The sequence below is a fragment of the Callorhinus ursinus genome, unplaced genomic scaffold (assembly GCF_003265705.2).
Source record: "Callorhinus ursinus isolate GAN/ISIS: 27379988/994484 unplaced genomic scaffold, GSC_fseal_2.0 scaffold125, whole genome shotgun sequence".
Lineage (NCBI taxonomy): Eukaryota > Metazoa > Chordata > Mammalia > Carnivora > Otariidae > Callorhinus > Callorhinus ursinus.
Window position 1 is genome coordinate 206,815 of NW_027397187.1, and position 13,713 is coordinate 220,527.

General features: G+C 46.1%; 1 protein-coding gene across 4 annotated transcripts in view; it reads right to left on the bottom strand.

Moving 5' to 3' along the window:
• The window catches only part of EHMT1 (euchromatic histone lysine methyltransferase 1), a 106,261-nt gene that overhangs the window by 48,053 nt on the left and 44,495 nt on the right, over nt 1-13,713 (bottom strand). For 2 of the 4 annotated variants that reach the window (XM_025864925.2, XM_073890019.1), the window contains exons 5-9: nt 13,072-13,229; nt 12,553-12,744; nt 5,145-5,222; nt 3,518-3,638; nt 429-560 (exon numbers count right to left, since the gene is read on the bottom strand). In XM_025864925.2, the coding sequence (XP_025720710.1) occupies nt 429-560; nt 3,518-3,638; nt 5,145-5,222; nt 12,553-12,744; nt 13,072-13,229 (681 nt within the window). The remainder of the gene's footprint in view (nt 1-428; nt 561-3,517; nt 3,639-5,144; nt 5,223-12,552; nt 12,745-13,071; nt 13,230-13,713) is intronic. The other 2 variants (XM_025864924.2, XM_073890018.1) reach the window with 2 other exon arrangements.

Consider the following 13,713-nt stretch of genomic DNA (forward strand, 5'->3'; position numbering starts at 1 on the left):
TTCAAGGCCCAAACCCGCACTAGGTGTACCCTTTGTTTCAGCACAGAACACACCTGAACACCAATCACAATCAGAGACGATGACAAAGCCATGCTATTCAAAATTAAACCACAGTGTATCTCCCGACACAGCCAGGGCAGGAGGACCCCTCTCCAGCAGGAACCCTACATAAAAATGGGTCTGACCGACGGGGGGACATGTTGTAAGCCACGACCACCAACAACCTAATCTTATGGGAGATGTTTCACTCCCATGCCGTGGGGAACTGGGCAAACACACCCCAGTGCATCCACTCGGCCACCTTTTCGGGATGCAGTTAATCGAACGTTTCATTATTACCCACCAGAGGGCATCACGTTAATATGAGGCTGCCCCCAGCAAACAAAGAGCAAGATGGTGCCCGGCCTGGTCACGGCACAGAGGTTCACCTTCTGCTTGTGAGGGCAGCGTCCCCTTGACACGGAGATCCAGGGAGTCCAGAGAGACTTCCATGTACCCAGTGCTGTCTCCAGGCGCCGTTTGCTCTGCGCTTCCTGAAGATGACGTATATGCTTCGGAACCTGCATTCAGAAGGGGCCTGTGAAACACTGCACGCGGGCCGCCTCTCCAGCAGAGACCATGGGGAATGCTAATTAACCCATTCAAAACCACCAACTCCAACACCACCCCTGTCCAGGACACTGCAGCCTCACTCATTTTCTTTCCTGCGCCTCATTTTGCCAACTCCCCCATTTCCACAGACTATTCATGGCAGGAGGGGGAGCTGTATCACGAAAAACAAGGAACTGACATGTGGAAACATCTTTCTCTGTAACTACACGTCAGATAAAGGCCGATCAAATAATCAAGGAAACATAAAAACATAGTATATAAATGATCTGTAACTACTACTTTAAAAATAAAACAGAAAATTCTCTGATTTGCAGGTTTGAAAGACCAGCTGATGTAAAGTAACTGAGAAGCCACCCCAAAGGTGCAGCGTTGCTGGGAAATCTGCCCGATCCCACAGACATCTGAGTTCGGGATTCAAAGGGAAAGGACGCAGGACTGCAGGGACGTATCCACCTGTCAGACATGGTGCTTTATGAAGGGCATCACGCTCTAGAGGGCAATGCAATCTGAATACAACTGAGAGGCCTGTGAAATGGGCGCTGCCCAGACTCAGGCCTCCTTTGCCCAGAGGCCTGTCCACCATTCCTGGAGAACCCACATGGGTTCTTGCTGTTGTGAGCAGACTTCACGGAGGAAGCCTGTGAACAGTACACACTCACTCAGGATAATATCTAACACTAGCAAAGGGCAGGTGCCTGTTTTTCACAGCCAAGCTTCCAAATACTAGTCACTGATATTATGTCAGTGATCAGAAATAAGTGAGCCATAATACAGAGCAGTGTGGCACCCGGGGCCCATGGACGCATGCCACCTCCTACATCTGAGCTCATGGACAGACAGGACCTTCGAAGCCAGCCACTGTGAGAGCTCAGCTCATCACCACGCATGTGAAGAATACGAGCAGTCTGGGCAGCTTTAAACACCCTACAAAGAAATAAAATTTGAGCCCCTATGTGAATAAACATTCAAGCACTCATCTTAGCACGCAGGTCTTACGTCTACCAACGCTGTTAGTTTGTTAGCCAGCATAAAAGACACTGGCCAGTCATCCGCGGTGAAGAGGAAAGGAAACATGAGTGGAAGAGACGGCGCTCACGGGAGGCTCACGGGCTCCACAGACCGCTCTCCTCTGTGCTTCAGGGGTTAGCTCTGCCTCCCTGACATCCACTTAGCAAATCTACTTGTGCATCGGGGGGCTGGAGAAGAAAAGCCAGTGTTTGTGGAAATCAGAACAAGCTCCTTGGCTCTGTGGTGCTGGCGTAAAGATAAACAAGCAAATGAAACAGCCCACACATATACTGTCAACAAAGGTTCGAAGGGTGACCCAGAGAAACAAGTCAAATTAAGCAATGGGGCAGGAACAACTGGGCATCCACACGCAACAGGGGAATAGCCTGCCGCAGACCACACACAAACGCTAACTTAAATGGGTCAGAGATGCACGCCATCAGGCCTAACACTGTAAAACTTCAAGAAGAAAATACAGGACATAATCTTTGTGACCTGACTTAGTAAAAGATTCCTGGGATCATAAAAAGCAGAAATTTTAAAAGAAAATAATTCATAAATTAGACTTCAACAAATTTTTTTAAACTTTTACTAGGCACACATATGTGCAAAATGTGTACATAATCAAAGACTTGTATCTGAAATCTTGCAGGAACTCTTCCAAGTCAGTGAGAAAGTATACAATCTGATTTTTAAATGGGCAAAACAGAGGACCCTTACCAAGGGAAGACCCTTACATAAGGCCATGGTGTGCAGCCTCACTACTCAACGAGGTGAACACACAGTGAAGGCACGGTGAGGCCTGCGGTGCCCCAGCAGCACTGGGACCAGAGACCGACCCTGATGAGTGTCACAAGGACACAGAGGTGCAGAGCTCTTGTGCCGCTGTGGGAACGTGAAAGAGAGAGGGTGGTACTCCGGTCTCTGGCTGAAAACCTCTTGGCAGTTCCCTAAAGTCAGACATATAGCATACAGCTCAGCTAGTCCACTCCTAAATATTTACCCGAGATAAGTGAAAGTGTCTGATCAATGAAGACTGTATACAAATGTAAGAAACAAACACAGGAAAGAGCCCAAACGTCCATCAACAGGTGAAGAATGAACCACGGAATCATTCCTGGCCAACGATCCACTGGTACTACAACGTGGATGACTCAAAGACAGACAGGGGAAGGGTACCTCCCCAACCATCCACTCAAATGAAGTCCTACACAGTGCTAACCAATCTGCAGACAGAGTGTAGAGCAGAGGCGCCTAGGGATGGGGAGGGCTGGCTGGGGAGAGGGAAAGGCCACCAAGTGGCAGCAGGAGCATTCACGACATAACTGTGGCGGAGGTCTCATGGTCATACACGCGTGAAAACTCACCACCTTGCACCTGAATCACGTGCACTATATCACATGCCAAATCTTCTGCAACAAAGCTATCAGAAGTGACCCCTGGCCCACCAGGCTTGCTCACCTTCTGGATTTCAGGGTCATTTCCTTCCCTGAATCCCCTTTAACAAAATTACTTCCAGAACAGGGGAATCTGACCAAACGGCTGAAAGCCACTGTGTGGACCTAGGCACTGCCCACACCTTACACCAAGGGCAGCCACGGTAACCATACAATGTTCAGAAGCCACAGATCCCTGGTCACACAGGGAAGAAGATGAATAATCCCAATTAGCTCAACACTCAACAATGAAACCAGTATTAAGGGAGATTTGCCAGAAGGAAGCCACCTGAGGATCACCTGAGTGTCTCTAATGAAGTTCATACTTTTTTCCCCCCTTAAAACAGTAGAGCCCCTTTTCCAAATGAAATCCTACACAGAACCCCAACCCCACCCCCGGACGGCCTCCCATGAGCCCATTTCCCACCCAGACAGTCCTCGAATGTGGACACCACATTTACCCAGCACACCGCTTTGCTTCTTTTTATTTCTCCGCCTCCGTTTCCTAGCCGGCTTGATCCAAGGGCTGTCAGGCTTTCCTTTCCTCTTGAGAAACTTCTTCTTGATACTGGATTCAGAACTCTAAGAGCCAAAGGGGCAGGAATAGAAAAAGCAAAGCATGGGAGCTCCTGAAAGCAAAAGGTACTAGAAGTTTTATTTCCTTGCAAAATAAAATACCTGCTATATCTTGGTTCTTCAACTAGAAGATTAATTTCACTTTCAGACATTTTTCTGGTCCCATTCTTAAAAATACTCATGTTTTCCCCTAAATCACACTAAGCTGTTATTTTACAGGGGAAAAAAAAAAGAAAAGCCAAGAACATTTAAATGGAATTTATAAATCTTACTCAAATTTGGCACAAAAAAGAATGAGAAAGTCCTAGTCAGGAACTAAATAAATAAATAAGCTCAGGGAGAGAATCCACTTTTAATCATATGCATCCATTCATTCTGCTCATGAGAAAAGGAACAATGAATGCCTCAATCTGCTTCAGAATCTATGTCCACATTAATTATCTACATGGAGAACAAGGAAAGAAGTTATAATTAATTTACCATATTTTAAGATTTTTATGACCATCTATTTCTAAAATCTAAGATGCAGGAAGGGCATCTACAAAGAGACACAGAGCAAGAATTGCCACCACCTTCAACTGGTCTACAAGGAGAATCACATAACCCCTGCTCCCTAGGGATACAGAGAGAGATGCTAGAAAGGAGGAGATACACCAGGTGCGGTGCTGGGTGCCCAGTTCTGACTGCGGTGGCCCGCCAGCACACACAGGCTCCTCTGCTGCCCCACCAGTGGCCCAATGCACCCTGCACTCCATTTCCTCTGCCTCACCCCTGCCCTCCTTACTGCAAAATTTCAGACCCAACTTCCTCAAGCACTGCCCCCAAGCTCACTATCGCTTCAACCTGCCATTCCAGACAAAGGGCAGCTTATCACCAAACCCAACTGTCCCTTCCAAGTCCTCATCTTATCTACCCACACAACACACCAATGCCAGGGACCAATGTCTCCCTCTTGGGAGCATTTCTCAGCTCACAGGACCCTCCCGTCTCACATCAACTCCTCCTCCTCTGCTTCAAGCTCACCTGTTGGGTGCTTTCTGGGCCCCATCCTGAGGCTTGTGCTCTTCCCCATCTCCAAGCCCCTGCTCCCCCACTCCCACAGACCCAGTGCCCCTGCCCTCTGACCGCTTACCTCCCTGTGACAACCAGCCCACAAAAGGGACTGCTGGCTCTAATCCTGAGACACCTCAAATCCTTCTCTCTCACACTGGTCACAGGGCAGAATCACGGCCACTGTCCTTGCTGCCAAGTCCTACCCATTCTACCCTCACACACCAAAGCCCCGACCTCCCTCCCCTAGCCCTGCCTGCCCGATGAGGGTCTCCTTTGGCTCTCTGCTCAGATGTCCTTCTCATGCTCCTTCCCAAGGTCTGGGACGAGATCTGCCATCATGGCCCCAGATTCCAAGCACACACTTGCAATGACAGCTGAGTGAAGGCTGGACAGACTACAGAGCCTCCTGCTTCCCTCTGCCACCGAACACAAAGTCAGAGTGTGGGGCTGGGGTTTTACCAGATCGGACTCATCTCCATCCTCGTCTTCCTCCCCGGTGCCAGCTGACTCCTGCTCCTCTTCAGACTCGCCGTCCGTCTGGCCAGCCGCACAACAAGCCGAAGAGAAAACACATCTAATGAGACCCTTCAGGGGAGGTGACTCGATAAAAACACATATTACTGGACACACTGGCCGTCAGCGCTGGAGATGCACGTGCACAGGCTGGGGGGTGGAGATGACACCGGTGCGGTGTCCATGAAGTGTCACCGGTACCAGCTCCAAGTCCTGCCTGATCCCTGCCCAAGAGCCTGTCCCAGGTGGGCCGCTCCTCTGCCGTAGTTCTGTACTGATCTGGAAGGCAGCCCCCCGGCACGTAAGAGCCCATCATCTGTATGCTGGAGACTAGTGCACTTGACGCATTTTGTGTGTAGTAGAATTCAATTAAAAAGTAACAGAATACATAGTAAAAAGATTTCCAGAGGCCAAAAAATAATACAAAATGCAAAACCTACCCTTTAAACCCACCCAAGAGCCCAGTTCAGCCCCCAGGACCATCACGCTAGTGCTGCTCACACTCCTTCCAGCCAATGTTTGGCACGAATGGGCCTGAATACAGAAGCATGATTCTGCCTGCTGGCTGGCAGAACACCAAACACAATTTTGTGAATGAAACTTTCTTCTAATTAAAAATATATTTTGGAATTATTTCCATATCAAGGCAATATAGGTACCTCATTATTTTTTTTTTTGCTGTATTTATCTTTTCTATCCACACAGGTAATACATGAATACATTTTCAATGCAAAAACACTAAAATATATGGGTATCCATTCACCCCTTCTCCACCTACCCCCTGAGGCAGGGATGTGGTCACACACACCCTCAGCCTGGTTCTTTGTGGAGTTGCACCCAGTAACTTCCCCATTCCCTAATCGAGGCACACCCTTATCAGTTTCACACTGAGGCTGTGTTTTACACAAACGAAGATCCCCCAGGACAAACCAACAGACACACACTCCTCTTTACAAATGTGGAGTTCAAGACCGCTGCCATCAGCAATGCCCACAAAGACACAACCAGCCCTCCAAAGGGGTTGCACAATCACTTTGGTTTTCATTCCCCAAGTATACAAGGAACTGAGCAACTTCCATAACTTCACATACTTTTCTACTTCTTCCACTTTGTCTCATGTGACCAAACCCTCAGTCCATATTGCTACTGTTAAATATGTTATAAAAATTTTCCCTATCAAGTGAAGCTTTGCTTCTGGTCTTTCTTATTATACAAAAATATTGAGACTTTATCTGGACAAATCAAACCTCTCCATCTTTCTCTTTCTCGTTTCTGGATCTGTGTCTGGCACTAGAAGGCCTTCCTTATTTGAGATTAGAAAAACAGTTTCTAACATTTTCTTCCGCAGTTCGGTATTTTATGTTGACACTCTAAAGCTTCTGTAATTTACTTTTTTAAATAACAACTTTACTGAAATATAATTTATCTACTCTAAATTTCATACTTTTAAAGTGTACAATTCAGGGGCACCTGTGTAGCTCAGTCAGTTAAGTGTCCGACTTTTTTTTTTTTTTTTTTAAGATTTTATTTATTTATTTGACAGAGAGAGACACAGCGAGAAAGGGAACACAAGCAGGGGGAGTGGGAGAGGGAGAAGCAGGCTTCCCGATGAGCAGGGAGCCCAATGCGAGGCTCCATCCTGTGACTCCAGGAATCATGATCTGAGCCGAAGGCAGACACTTAACGACTGAGCCACCCAGGTGCCCCTAAGTGTCCGACTCTTGATTTCAGCTCAGGTCATGATCTCACGGTTGTGGAATCAAGCCCTGGGTCAGGCTCCATGCTCGGCGCAGAGTCTGCTTGAGATTCTCTCTCTACCCCACCCCTCCCTCCGCTCACTCTCTCTTTCCAATAAAATCTTTAAAAAAAAAAAAAAAGTGTACAATTCAGTGTTTTAGTATATTCCGAGTAGTGCAACCATCACCACTATCCAATTCCAGAATAGAATTTACACTTCCTATGTGACATGATACGAGAGTTCCCCTCTATTTTTCCCCCAGAAGATCAATTGTCCCAATAACATTTACTGAAAAGTTCATGATCCCTTGACCACAAAAAACCCATCCTTAAAAAATAAACAAAAATTAAAACCCCATCCTCACAGTAAACTGTATGTTCACATACAAATAGGTTTGTTATGGATTTCCTGTTCCACTCACTCAATGCTTTCCCATTCCTGCACAAATCCCCATTTAATCACTCTTCAGTAGTTCTAACTGCTGTTTTTTCTCCCTGTGCTTGCTGCACACAATTCCCACATCAGCTATTCTACAGAAAGTCCTCTGAGGATCCTGATGAGAACTATTCTGGACTTATAGGCAATGTGGGGAGGATGAAACAATGATCTTCTCATTCAGACAAGTAACCGGCCTTCTCTCAAACAAGGAGTCTTCCCTCAGGCAAACAAGAGATCTTCCCTCAGACAAAGAGCAGGTCTTCCCTCAAACAAGGGGTCTTCCCCTCAGACAAACAAGGAGTCTTCCCTCAGATAAACAGCAGGTCTTCCCTCAGATAAACAAGGGGTCTTCACTCAGGCAAACAAGAGGTGTTCCCTCAAACAAGGGGTCTTCCCTCAGAAAACAGCAGGTCTTCCCTCAGATAAACAGCAGGTCTTCCCTCAGATAAACAAGGAGTCTTCACTCAGACAAACAAGAGGTCTTCCCTCAGACAACCAAGGAGTCTTCCCTCAGATAAACAGCAGGTCTTCCCTCAGATAAACAAGGGGTCTTCACTTAGGCGAACAAGAGGTCTTCCCTCAAACAAGTGGTCTTCCCTCAGATAAACAAAGGGTATTCACTCAGGCAAACAAGAGGTCTTCCCTCAGACAAAGAGTCTTCCCTCAGTCAAACAAGGGTCTTCCTTCAGACAAACAAGAGGTCTTCCCTCACCCAAACAAGGGGTCTTCCCTTAGACAAAAAGAGCAGATCTTCCCTCAGATACACAAGGAGTCTTCCCTCAGATAAACAGCAGGTCTTCCCTCAGATAAACAAGGGGTTTTCACTCAAGCAAACAAGAGGTCTTCCCTCAGAGTCTTCCCTCAGTCAAACACGGGTCTTCCTTCAGACAAAAAAGAGGTTTTCCCTCAGACAAACAGCAGCTTTTCCCTCAGACATACAAGGGGTCTTCCTTCAGACAAAGAGCGGGTCTTCCCTCAGTCAAACAAGAGGTCTTCTCTCAGACAAACAGCAGGTCCTCCCTAGCTAAACATCAGGTTTTCCCTCAGACAAACAAGGGGTCTTCCCTCAGACAAAGAACAGGTCTTCCCTCAGATAAACAAGGGGTCTTCACTTAGGCAAATAAAAGGTTTTCCCTCAGGCGAACAAGGGGTCTTCACTCTGGCAAATAAGAGGTCTTCCCTCAGGCAAACCATGGCTTTTTTCTCAGACAAGTAATAGGTCTTAACGTGAACCTATGTCTCCTTTCCAACCTCCTTCAGGAAAGTTTCAGTTTTCTCTTCTAGGGAATTGACATTTCCTATTAAATTTATTGCTAAGTACCCTTGTGGTATTAAAGACTTGCAGCTAAGTTTTAGGTGTGATACTGTGATTTTTGCTTTTAGAGTCCTTTTCTTTTAAAGATCCATATGGAAATATCTGCTTCAAGACAACCCACATGTGGGGTGCCTGGGTGGCTCAGTTCATTAAGCAACTGCCTTTGGCTCAGGTCATGATCCCGGGGTCCTGGGAAGGAGTCTTGCACCGGGCTCCCCCTGCTCTGCGGGGAGAGCCTGCTTCTCACTCTGCCTCTGCCTGCCACCCCCCTGCTTGTTCTCTCTCTGTGTCAAATAAATAAATAAAATCTTAAAAAAAAAAAAAAAAAAAGACAATCCATGTGTGGATAAGCAAGACTGGCCAAGTGTTAACAATTGTTCACTATTATCTATATGTTGGCATAGCTTGACATTTTCTATTAGAAAAGTTAAAAAATAGCCCTAGGCATTACTGCTATTATTGATACTGTTGTCATTACATTTTCTAACTGGCTATTGCAGCTACACAAGAAAAGGAATGGTTTTATGTCTTGATCACATTTAAGTTCAGCTCACTAGCTATAATAGTTCCTCAGATGATTTTCTTGAATTTTTTAAGACAGATGATTATATTCTTGGCAAACTCTTCTCCCTTGTCCTTTTAAATATTAATGTTTCCTTCTGGTTCTCATTTTACAGCATCACAGCAAGAATAATCAACAATGCAGCGCTCATGTTAGGAGAGAAAGGAGCAATCCCTCCCTCTTTTTATTACTGACATTAGAAATGTCTTAAAATGTTCCCCACTAAGTAACTCTTTTTGAGGGGGGGTAGGATTCTGATATCTTTAGTCAGGTTTATTTAATATAAGCTATCTTTAAATACCACTGGGTAATTTGTATTTTAAAAAGATTAAGCCTGGGTGGCTCAGTTGGTTAAGCATCTGCTTTTGGCTCAGGTCATGATCCCAGGGCCCTGGGATTGAGCCCTGTGTGGGGTCCCTGCTCAGTGGGGAGCCTGCTTCTCCCTCTCCCTCTGCCCCCCAGCTTGTGCTCTATCTCAAATAAATAAAATCTTAAAAAAAAAAAAAAAAGAAGGCACCCAAATGGCAAATTAACATGTAAAAAAAGTACCCAACCTTCTCGGAAGTCAGGGAAATGTGAATCAGAACTATAATGCAACATCACTACACTCGCTGGCTGGGCAATACCAAGTGTATCAAGCTAGTGCGACAGAAGGGAGAGCGGCACGGCTATGCCTGCCACTGGCCACATGACATGGCAATCCCAGTATGGGTGTGCCCCCCACGGACACAAAGGAATGCTCACAGCAATGTCATCTGTAAAGGCCCCAACTGGGAACAGCCCAAATGTCCATCAACAGTGGAATGGATACATAAATTTGAACAGTCATCCAATGAAATACTGTACCGTAGTGGCTCTTGAACATTCTGGTCTCAGAAACCCTTCATTCTATTAAAAATTACTGGGAATGGCAAAGCACTTTTGTTGATGTGTGTTACGTCTACTAACGTTTACTACTGTACAAACTTAAACAGAAATGTTTAAACCACAATGTAACTCCAATGAGTGAGAGGTAAAACAGTAAATACTGTCTTAGCATTATGACAATAACAGTTTTGACCCCATGGACCCTTTGAATGGGTCCCCTCTGAAAGAGGCCCCTCAGACCACTTTATAATCCACCATTGCATAACAATGAAAATGAATGAATAATATAAACTTCACAAATGTAATACTGAGTAAAACAAGTCACACTCTGAAAGAGGAAAACATATGCATGATCCCATTTACATGATACACAGAAACCAATTCTGCAGGGACTGGAAGGGCCCACAGGGGAGGCTGGGACAACTCAGGCCTGTGAGCTGGGTGGCAGTGCACAGGTGCAGTCACTCTGATCAGTGAACTGTTCCTTGTCACAGCTGAAATCATGAAGTCATCCCCCAAGTCCAAAAAACATACAGCCGAACTTTATAAAATGCTAGTTTTTCTCATTTAATCTATTAATGTAGTAAGTCTTATCAATAGGTTTCCTGTAATAAACCAGTGTCTTCCCGGGAAGCCCTACCTTCTTTATGATCGCTATTACGCAAAGATACAGCTGTGTCTAACCAATACTGTCTCAGGATTGAAAGTGAGTTTGGCCTCAGAAGGAGCTAGTGTCCATTCCCATCTTTCTCTATTCTCTGAAGCAGTTCACGTAATAAACCCATTACTGTTTATTATTATTGCTGACTTATTTAGATTTGTTCCTGTTATCTTATTTCGTTTTCCATTTGGCCACACTGTCCTTGCAATTCTACTTTTACTTGTTTCTTGATTCTTTTTGTTGGCTTCCTATCCGTTTAATTCTTTCCTTTATACCAATGTATAGAGTTATTCGGTATTACGCAGCATCCAGATTCTCCCTGGAAGAGGAGAATCCAGAAACAGAGTCAGCTCTGTATGCCATAGGATGTTCAATAAAGGTGACATTTTAAATCATCAGGGGAAAGAAACGTCAGTCAATAAATGGTGCTCACATAATGTGGCTAACCATTTTGAGGGAAGCCATGGGACCCTGACCTCACATTTTGCCTAAAAAGCTTTACTGAGATAGAATTCATATACCATAAAATACACCCATTTTGAGTATATCTACCTCATATTTTATCCCAAAACAAATGTACATGAATCAAGTACTTATACATAAAGAATGAAACCAATGAAGTATAAGAAGACAGCTTACACCAATTTATTCAAAATCACCAGTGAAAAAGAATGCTTATCATATTTAGAACCCAGAAATCATAAATAGACTATTACCCGTGGCTTCTGACACATGATAAGACACCCCCCCAAAACTCTGAGAGCTGGAAGAAAAGGCTGTACCTACAGCGCACAGCACTTTGACTCAAAATATAAAATGTCAATCCACAAAATTATACATTTCAAACAGGTCACTATTTCAATGAACTCACCTGGAACTTCTCTGCCTACCATTAGTTTTAGAAGACCTCATCAGAAAAAAAGAAAAAGAAGAAGAAGAAGACCTCATCAGATACAAAGGCCCATCTTATATAAAGATGGTCCAAAATTCTCTCAAAAAAAGTATGATACAAAAAACAATCCAATCACACCCATCTCCAACCAACCACCTGATTCTCAACTCCTCCTACTCCTCCTCACCTACTTCATCCCCCTCCGAACTAAGAGCATAAACACACACCCAGATGTCACCATCTACTCAGGAACTGTGTTCTACTCAGGTCTGCACCTAGTACCCCTGAAGACCCTGCCCAGTGCTGAGCCCCCAGGGCCACCTGCAGACAGTGACTTGTGATTGAGCCAGCACCTGCCCCCTCCCAGAGCACACCCTCGGGTAGACATGAGTGAACTGTGTGCGATGAGGACACACCTGGCACACCGAGATACACCTGGTGTGAGCAGACTGCACATAACCGCTCTGCAGGTCCAGTCAGCAGCCCCGGAAGCTCACTCCAACCAGGAAGAAGAGTCCTTCCCAGTGTCAGGGCCTCATGTGCAGGAGGACTGCACCTGTGGTGTGCCTAGGACTGAACAAGGTCAGTCACACCAAGGCCAGTGACAAGCAGTTGCCACTGGCACGCAGTCAGCCCTCAGTGTATTCCTGTCCATCTGGAACCTACACAGGCTCCAGATGTTTACTTCAAAGAGTGCTGTACAAGACGGGAAACACTCCTCTGATGAAAACAAATCTAAAACTTCAAGATAAACGGAATGCAAACACCCAAGTCAGAAAGAAAGAGGGAAATGACTGGGGCCGAGGAGGGCCAGACCGCCCCTCACAGGACCAATGACCCATCATCTGTAGTCCCTCCCCGAGGGGGTGAAAAAGGCCTACCTTCTGGGTGCGGTCGGTTTCTGACACACTTCCCCCCTTAGAGGTCCTGCTGTCCTCTGTGGGAAATGCAGCAGCCTGCTCAGCCCCCTGGTCCTCTTCCTCATCAAGCTCCTCCGACTCGTCCTCCTCTGAGTCCAGCTCCAAGCTTTCCCCATTCACGTGAAGGGTGCTGGCGCCCAGGTCCTTGTCGCCCTGGAACACGGGAAAGAGCACACTGTCACGAAGAACACCAGCATCGGGAGCAATCTGCCAACTCCTGCCAGGGCATGGCCTGCAAGGAGGGATGCAGCGACTCTGCCACTGGGGGAAGAGCCACGAAAGGGTGAGGGATGAGGGGTCAGGGAGAAATGGGAAGGAGGCTGTGCCCCAGAACGAGGCACCTCAGAGCCTGGGTTCCTTCAAAAGGGACCGAGGTCATCAAATTACGGACAACCTCACGTGGTGCTCTTGTGGTCAGAGAGGTCCTGACACAAACGTGGATTTCCAAGCACACGTGCAAACAACGCAGGCATGCCTTACCTTGGAACCCACAGTGGAATGAGTTATACTCTTAAACATCTCAATCACCGTCCTCTGTTTTAATACTTTGGTCTTTTTCTTAGGAACCAGGCTATAGGTTCCCATTCTTCGTTTTTTCTTCCGAGATACTGCAGCTGCTAAAACAAAAGGCAAGCAAGCTAAAAAAAAAAAAAAAAGTCAAAAGGGGACAAGAAAGGAAAAGAAATACCATTCAAATGTTTTTTAAAGGTAGGTGATAATTCACAAAATCCGATTACCAAAATCATCAGCATGCCACAACAGTGACAGGCATTTCTTACTTGCCCTAAGTTGCACAGAGGAAACTGACAGTACCTTACAGATCATTTGCTTTACTCACAATAGAACACAAAGCTGTGTGGACGGCCAACATGATCACCCTGCTGTAAGCAGGAGAAGTGCAAGGGAGAACCCACCGATCACCAGAAGCAGGGCCCTGGAGCACCTCCCACACCCAGTCCCCTGTCTTGGGACGGTCCCGTCCCCAGGAACAGTGTGGCTGCGAGAGTGAGGCTGAGGAGGAACAGTGGCCTCACTGCCAGTCACTGGGGATAGGCCTCATCTGTCTGCCTGACAGACTTCTCACCCACAACAAGGAGTAAATTGCACAGTCTCTACATGTGT